The 9512-nt window shown below is 32.1% G+C and overlaps 1 protein-coding gene across 1 annotated transcript; it reads right to left on the bottom strand.

Moving 5' to 3' along the window:
* Window positions 1-5699: 5699 nt before the first annotated feature.
* Coq8 (ubiquinone biosynthesis protein COQ8, mitochondrial) lies at window positions 5700-8560 on the bottom strand. Its single transcript, XM_077446897.1, has 2 exons — window positions 8374-8560; window positions 5700-8268 (listed from the first exon to the last, which is right to left on the bottom strand). Exon 2 carries the CDS (start codon window positions 8203-8205, stop codon window positions 6205-6207), a length of 2001 nt encoding a protein of 666 aa, XP_077303023.1. The 5' UTR covers window positions 8206-8268; window positions 8374-8560; the 3' UTR covers window positions 5700-6204.
* Window positions 8561-9512: the final 952 nt, after the last annotated feature.

The following is a 9512-nucleotide window of genomic DNA, read 5'->3' as shown; positions in this document are numbered from 1 at the left end:
GATGAAACATCAAAAATAAAAATTTACTTCAATTAATGACCTAAGGGCATACATAAGCTGCCTACCTCATGGTTTTAGTGGGATCTGAATAATTGATCTCGTTTTGACATTTCCTGTGACTTCAGTAGAAAATGAACGATTTTTTAGTTGCATGAAGAGGGTGAAAACATACCTAAGAAATATGTAGGTGTGGTGATGAGCGTCTGAGCGATTTACTGGTTATTGGGTGTCAACAAGAGGATACCAAAAATATCGATATTGAGAAAGTAATTGATAAGTTCGCTAGTATAAAACAAAGACGTTATCCTTTAGTTAAATAGTCGTATTTTATTTAGTTTTGTATATTGTTGAATATTTGTTTATTATTGTGGTGATTAATAAGAATTTAATGAACTTGTATTTGTTTATTATTATAATGAATTTTAAAAATGTTTTTTATTGTGTTTATAATAGATTTTAGCAAAAAAACTAAAATTAAAAAAATATTTTTCCACCTACAATACATATATATTTTGTTTTTGAATTTCTATTTTTGCTTTTTATTTGTATTATATGTTTACATCAATATGGTTTGCTATTTACATCAATGTTAATTTCCTGTTCAATGTACATATTATAAAAATTTGTGTGTATAATATGTTTCAGACTGTTTTCCGATTATTATAAATAATGTATTTTTTTTTAATTGTGCTTTTTCCGATTTCTCTTTGGAATAAATTTTTTTTTCTATTAATAAGCATCTTTTTTTGTCATATTTTATAACTCAATAAGGTATATAAAAAGTATATTTTCCACTTTTATTTCGGCATAAAAACATTTTGTTTGAAAAAAATTTCAGTTTAACCAATTTTGGTCTGCCACACCTTAGAAAAATCTGAAATGACGTCCCTGCGGCCCGTCACGGAGACCGAAAAACCAGACACTACCATTCTTAAAAATCTTGAATTTGCAATTAAAACAATGACTGAACACTTTACTAAGTGGAAAATTCAAATTAATCAAACCAAAACAGACGTCATATTCTTTAGTGTTGGAATGCATAAGCCTAGTTCAGATCTGAAAATCCCCTCTGGAGAAAGTCTGAAATGGCAGTCAGCAATAAAATATTTAGGAGTAACGTTCGATAAAAGAATGAGATGGGCACCCCACATTGAGACAGCGAAATGCAAAGCGATGCGGGGTATATCCTCAATATATCCAATATTTAATCGCCATAGTTCTTTATCAACTCAAAATAAAATAAAATCATATCGCGCGCTCATATTACAATTATTAACCTATGCTTCACCTGTATGGAGTAACGCCTCGAATACTAATCTTTCCAAGCTCCAAGTAATACAAAATAAATCCCTAAAAATAATTTATAATACACCCATATATATGTACTAACTTGAAAAAACTGCATGCCATATATAATATTCCGTTTGTTACAGACATTACTAACAAACTAACCAGTAGATTCTATGACAAAATCACTAATAACCATACTAACACACTTGTGAAGAGTCTCGGTGATTACAACAAAATGTCTATACCCTTCAGGTATAAACACAGACTACCTTAACACAATCTACTTTAGGTCATCGACTTTAGAGAGTCTTTAATTAATATTATGTATTAGATGTATTATGAACATTTTATAAGGATTGTAAATAGGTTTTTGAGCTCTTTTTCCTATTATGCTGTAGATTAACATTAGAATAATATAATACTATGATTACCAAGCACATTAAATTAAATTGTAAAATAGAAAATGATCAGCAGATCAGTAGCTAATAAAATAGATATAAGATGTATTGTGAACATAATTTCGTAATAATAAAAAGCATTTAAAAATCAAAATCGACTAGCCCTTCTTCCTCAGTCTTTTCTGGTGAAGTGGTCGATTCATTTACGAGGTTCCTATTTCTAGAAAAATATCCGACTGACCGAGGACATTACAAATAAGCTGACAGAAAATAACACCAATCTGAGGAAATTCATATTGAATCACGATACTTGCCTACCTGATCTTGTATCTTTTCCTTGAGACCTCGTGGGAAAAAGATACTTTTCCAAAAATATTTTAGTGGACCAACTAGTCTGGGATTGAAATACATAGAACGTGACTAGGTTATTCAGTAAAACTGAATAGAGCGTATTGTGAACCGTGTTGGCTTTTTACTGACAATAAACAATATTACAATTCTTCTTGGGTTGCAGGCGTCTAAGAGGTGATTTGAGGGTGCAGAACACCCGGGCGCAAAAGTCCCAAAGGGCGCCAAGCTCGCCGAAAAAAAAATATAAAAAATGTATCGAGAGCTTCCGTTACACAAAAAATTAATAAATTTGCAACGTCGCCAAAGTCTACGTGTCGTGTTCAAAGTGTGGAAAAAAAAGCAGAAATGTAATGCGCATTGAAATATATACACGTTAAATTACTAATATCAGACAACAGTTTGATTGAAAGTAAAATTAAATTGTCAATAATTTAAGTCTTAATTGAGTTACATCAGTTAATATGTATATTACTTTAAGATATGTATAATATGGGTTTACCTCACGGGCCTGAATGTGAAACGCCCGAAAACACAAATATCGGAAGGCAAAGATCGAAAATCGAATGATCTTAAGTCGAAAGATAAAAAAATGGTGCATGGTAAACGGTACATACTCGCGCGCACATTAATTCGGTAGGAAAAGCCTGTTCCTCTTGTTCCTATTGTATCCTGCTCGCGCAAATTAAGTGAGTATGTACCGTTTGCAATGCCCCCCCTTGCCCCCCCTGCGGGCGCCCATGGTTGATGGTACGCAAAAAAAACAGTAATGGCGGACATGCAATAATGAATGATTTATAATCATAAATTATTAATAAAAATTATCTTAATTAATTACAGTCGATGATCGAGAAAGACATCAAGAAAGTTTGGTATCTTCTAACAATCCTGGAAATTTTTTATTAAACTTCTGCAACTTATGATCCACTTTTGGAATCTTGATAGCGAAACATAAAGCATGTTCTGTGACTTGTTTGAGCGCGAAAATACAAAATGCAGAACAGATTTTTCCACGTAAAAAAGGTATTTATTATGTAAGGAAATAATATGTGTATATGTGGAATTTACGTTAAGCCACTGCATTTCAAGTTACTTTTATTATATCCGTGCTGAAACGGAAAAGATCGTCAAGTCATCGTCACCGAACGAAGCCAGGTAGCACCGCTAGATAGATATAAAACTCCAAAAAACAAAAAATGTATTATTTATAATGTAATATAAATTACCTTTATTGCAGCACATACGAGGAAGGTCAGTCTCTCGTTGTTTTCCAAATGCACCATATTATCCTGATCATAGGCACCCCCACACGCTCGGCACTCTCGAATTGTTAGGTGGTTTAGTGAATCGTCCATTTCTTCAGAATCTTTTATTACCAGCTTTTTCTATGAACATATTATATACGACCGATCGATTTAACGCGAAATCTGAATCTAACTGCACGTCCGCTCTTTCCGACCAACGCGTCAAAGTCATCGCATTTCTTCAGTGCTATTTAAACTTGGAATATTTACTTATTATATGTAGCATTCTTTAATATGTTTGCGTTCAACTTTTGTTTCGATGCAATATCGTATTCGCCGATAATCTCCGCTTCACAGGCTGCGGTAGATCTTTTGTTCAATACTTCGTTGGTTGATAAGAACCCGCTGAACCAGTGATTCGCAAACTGTAAGATATTTTCAACACACATTTGTATCAGTGCGTAATACATACACAAGTTTAGATCTTTTAAAAATAAACACTACAACAAATGTTATTTAAATAATCCTTATTCAAAATTTAAATACAAACGTTATGTAATATTTTCATAAATTTTAAATAATTGAACTTTTTTTAATCTACGATAAATAAATAATTCAAATGTATTGAAACAAATATATATAATATGTATTTTTTGATTTTTAAATGCTTTTTATTATTACGAAATTATGTTCACAGTACATCTTATATCTATTTTAATAGCTACTGATCTACTGATCATTTTCTATTTTACAATTTTAATTTAATTTTGTTAGTAATCATAGTATTATATTATTCTAATGTTAAGAGGGCTGGACACCAGCGCCTTGTCCATACAAACGTATTATACTTCTCCCTTCCTCAATTATGGCAGTAGAGAAATTATTTTAATATGCTATGGATATCCACCATTGGATTGCATCTATCGTTTTATTTTTTTGATTAGTTATTTTTTATAGGAGCTAGGAGCCGCCAAACATCAATAAAATCGCCTCCTTTTTACACCCACGAAAAGAGTCCAGCGTGCTTATTTAACGGTTGATTTAAAAAAAAATATGAGCATAGTTGAACAGAAAATATTTTTCTCATACCGATGATGAATTTTTTTTAAAAATTGGTCCAGTTTCGGAGGAGAAAATAGGAGAATACGAAACCTCGATTTTGTCAATTTAAAATACGTTTTATCTGGTCGAAGCGCAACTGTCGCATTCACTCGATATATATATATATATTGATATATATTGTCGTATTCACTCAATATATATATCGAAGAAAGGAACGGCAACAAAATTAAGGTTTCGGATGTACAGCCCTCTTAATGTACAGCATAATATGAAAAAGAGCTCAAAAACCTATTTACAATTCTTAATGTAATATGTATGTATTTCGTATGGAAATGTGGATTTATTCTTCTAAAGAAGTAAAAACAATGGTTTTTAAATGAAAACTTTTGGAAGCGCTGCGAAAATACTGCATGCGTTGCTTTTTAACTTGATACATTTTCGACATACGACAAATTTTCGCTCACAATGTGCAACAATCGCAATTTTGTTTGTTTTCCCACCTTTGAAATGCTCGAGTACATTGACGTTGAAACCATTGGGTTTGATGAATGATTCATGCATACATTGTTGCAAACAATGAATGAAACATTTTCATAAATATATATCGACAGAGCTTTCGAACGTGGAGATAAAATTATCGTGTCTGCGACTTATTTGTACAAGCTAGGGCAATGGTCTCCTTGACCTTTTTAAAACACGAGCAAAAATATTAATTAAAGAAATCTCGACATTGAAATCCATATTTATGTACAAGTTATTTTATAAATTTATTTATTTATTTATTCTAAACAGCCCATTGTGGCATAACAGGAATTCCTAAAGCGCCACAATGGTCAAAATAAATGAAATTATGTGTGTACATATGTGTGTCCATTGTTAGAATTTGCGAAAAAACAAGAATGCTTAATCATCAATTACCTTTTGTTGATCGGGTTTCATATTTTGCTAGTTCAACGTTTAGCAAATCTAATTTTGCTTGATAGTAGATTTTTGGTCAAATAAATGAAATTATGTGTGTACATATGTATGTGTCCATTGTTAGAATTTGCGAAAAAACAAGAATGCTTAATCATCAATTACCTTTTGTTGATCGGGTTTCATATTATGCTAGTTCAACGTTTAGCAAATCTAATTTTGCTTGATAGTAGATTTTTGATCAAATAAATGAAATTATGTGTGTACATATGTGTGTCCATTGTTAGAATTTGCGAAAAAACAAGAATGCTTAATCATCAATTACCTTTTGTTGATCGGGTTTCATATTTTGCTAGTTCAACGTTTAGCAAATCTAATTTTGCTTGATAGTAGATTTTTATTTAATACAACAGAAACATTACATCAAACAAAAAAAAAACTTAAAATGTTATAAAGTATATTTTATTCAAACCCAAAACAAAAAAACAAAGTTTTAACAAAGTTAGCCAATTAGCCGAATACTGTAATAGCAAAGTACATAAGAAAAGACAAAATGTTAGAATAAATTTGTATAACATTAAGAAATAAAATATAATATAAATTCTAATGTATATAACAATCTTCACCCACGTTAAAGGGTAACTTACTATATACATATGTATGTACATAACAAGATTAACTACATACAAACAATACGTTATTATATATCTTCCTACTACTATAAAATATATCATCTATGCTATACTGAATTGAACCATTGAATGTTTGAGAAAATATTTTTCAAGTTTAATTTACAATTTAACCAAATACCAATACATATGTATGTCAAAAATAATTTGACAATCAATAGTATACAAATTGCTTTTATTCTTTCATACATTAGTTAAGTATTATACCTGTGTAAAAAATAAATATTAGAAATGTTTAAAAATTAAATTATTAGCCATTTAATCAAACTGGTAATTATTATAAATCTCTTGAAACATGTCTCTGCAGTCCATTTGAACTTTAAGTTTGGAGCATAATAAAAACACTCCTGATAATTTTCTGTGCAAAGAATATATTTCTTCTGGTGGTGGACACAGTCGGTGGGACAAAATTGTGGGGACGACTTTTTGTATTCTACGAGTTGTACTTTGAGAGCTGAAATCAAATTTTCTACTAGCTTTAGGTGTGAATACTTCAGCCATTATCATAACCGTGTCAACATGTGCCTGTTCCATGACTTTAGATTCGTAACCAGTTAAGAACTTCATCTTTCTTGACATTGATAATACTTCATTGGAATCACCTTCAGATGCTGCTTTTATAATCCTAATATAACTGTCCATGAAGGATTTCGAATATTCACGGGTTGCTCCAAAATCTAGTAAGATAAGTTTATCGTTTGATGGATTGTAAAAGAAATTCGACCAATTGGGATCAGTTTGCATACATTTAAAAACGAACATTTCGTACAAACAAAGTCGCATTACTCTATATGCGATAGTTTCTCTAGTCTTAATATCCATATCAAAACACTTATCAAGAGGAAGTCCCTCAATCAGTTCAGTGGTTAAAACTTGTTGAGAACTTAAATCGTCGACTACAGTAGGAACGTAATATTCCTCGTAAGGTTCGAGAAGTTTTTTAAATTTTCGAGTGCATTCAGCCTCCCTTACATAATTAACTTCCCATGCAAGTTCACGTTTTGCAACTTCAACGATATTATCTATAAATAATCCTTTGGGGAATACATTCCAAACATTCAAAACAGATACCAAATTATCAATGTCGCTGTTGATTCCCATTGCTACACCAGGATACTGAATTTTCACAGCTAAATCAGTTCCATCTGGCAATGATGCCAGATGAACTTGGCCGATTGAAGCAGCGGCAAATGGTTTATCATCAAATGTTGCAAATTTTTCCCTCCAATTCGGTCCCAATTCATTAGACATCATCTTTTCTACTTGACGCTTTGGCATGAAATCTGCTGATTGACGAACTCTTTCGAAAATTTTTTGCAATTCGGGTGACATAGTCGACTCATCTTGAATACTGAGCAATTGCCCTATTTTTAATGCCGCACCGCGCACTTTGCACAATGTATCGACAATTCTTTCAGCATTTGCAGCTGATAAGAACATATCTCCCAATGTTTCGGTTTCGCCCGTTTTCGAAGGGCCTCTAATAGCTGATTTGGCATATTCAGTTACAGTGCCGACGCCCAGTCCCGCGGCAAGTGACCCAAAAGCAAACATACGTCCAATACGGGAAGACGGCACAGCTCTTTGTCTAGCATTTTCGCTCAGTTTTGGTTTCGCTTTGGATGTTTTAGCCTTAACGACATTATTTTCCAGTTTCTCCAGATCTGGTCTTGGACAAGATTCCTGAAAGTTTTCGTTAGTTTTACTAATATCAGTTTGTTTTATTTCATGCATATCCAGTTCATTAGAAACGGTTTCACCTTTTGATGTGTCGATTTGGATTTGTGTATCTTGCAAGTTGATATCTATCGAACTTGGGGACGCGTTGTTCAAGTCGTTGACACTTTTGTAATAAGAATATGAACTATCTTTTTTTTCATCTTCTCTTCTAGCATTGTCATTCATAAATTTTTCAAAATTAGATATATCAAAAATGCTTTCAAATTTATTATTTAACTCATCTAAATCAGCTTTGGGAAGATTTGTAATAGCGACAGGCGTTTCCGATGGTAATAAATATGAACGAATACCAAATGCAACGGCGTTAAAGCTTTCAAGACTCTCTTTTATATTGATGTTGGGCTGATTTTGCTTCGTTGTGAATATTTTCTGTCCAGTCTTACATAGTTCACCGGAGGCATTTTTGAACGTAGAATTATTCCATTTGCTTATAACTTGCTCGGAGTGAACTTTAGCCCCTGCTTCCAACACTTTTTGTAACCCTCTGAGAATTGCCACTAGGTCAGATATTTGTGACATGTTTTTAGGTTATGTGAATCAGATGGAATCACTTCTTCGAATAAAAATCTTCGATCGCAATCTCTGAAAATAAACGTACATTGAATATCAATCGAGAGACAAATATAGTACATAGTACAGAGTACAAATATAGTACAGAGATTTTATTCCAAAAATATTAATACAAACGTGAAATCGGCGTGTGTGATAAATAAATTATCTAATTTTCCTCAATGTTACATAATGATAGTAAATTTATGCAAATTTCAAAATTATACAATCGTGATCCGTTGATACGAGTTTGAATTAAGAATATGTCATTGGAGTCGCGCCATCTGCGGCGCCGCCCCCCCCCCCCCCGAATACAATTTAGTCTAAATTACTACAAATACTACCATTTCATATTGTTTTTTAATAATATATTTAAGTACATAAACTGCGGAAATAAAATATTATTTCAGACTACAAATAAAATCAGTAAAATAGTACTAGCTTGCACAAATTTTACCAAGATGAATAAAATGAGAGAACATAAATTATTTCTGGTTTGCGTTATTAATAATATATATTATATTTTCTTTTATTCCAATTTGACATCAATTGAATACTCGGCACTTATTAGATTTCGAATAGAATTAATAACATCCTAAGTTAGAAAGTAATTATCACAGAAATATTGTAAGTAAATAACTAATAATACAAATTTAAAATTTATAAGAATTACCTAAAGCCCACGTATGTATGTATGTACCTATATATACGTGTCGAAATCAACAGTAGTAACTGAACATCAAAATCTGTTTTAACCACTGGACCAAAACTGACGGTGACCATTGTTTGAAAGAAGCTCGAACAGGTTTTGATTTTTAAATGCTTTTTATTATTACTAAATTATGTTCACAATGCATCTTATATCTATTTTAATAGCTACTGATATACTGATCATTTTCTATTTTACAATTTTATTATATTTTTGTTAGTAATTATAGTATTATACTATTCTAATGTTAATGTACAGCAGTAGCGGCTCGTGAGATTTCATAGTGGGGGGGGGGGCTGCAGAGATAATTCAGGCTGTAGTAGCTCGTTGATCAAATCGGTGATCGAATGAAAACAAAAATAGCTTGAATATGTACTATACTGGGAGGTCTGCAGCCCCGCAGCCCATGTGGACGACAAAAATAGCATGTATTTGTACTGTACTGGAAGGCTGCAGCCCCGCATCCCATATGGACGAGCCGCCACTGATGTACAGTATAATAGAAAAAACATCTCAAAAACTTATTTACAATTCTTATAAATGCTCATAATACATCTAATACATAATA

Source organism: Arctopsyche grandis, chromosome 3 (genome assembly GCF_051622035.1).
Source record: "Arctopsyche grandis isolate Sample6627 chromosome 3, ASM5162203v2, whole genome shotgun sequence".
NCBI lineage: Eukaryota > Metazoa > Arthropoda > Insecta > Trichoptera > Hydropsychidae > Arctopsyche > Arctopsyche grandis.
This window is presented reverse-complemented; position numbering and strand designations above follow the sequence as displayed.

Coding starts and splice junctions, on each gene's coding strand:
- Coq8 (XM_077446897.1), bottom strand. CDS start 8,205: ATGTCACAAATATCTGACCTAGTGGCAATTCTCAGAGGGTTACAAAAA.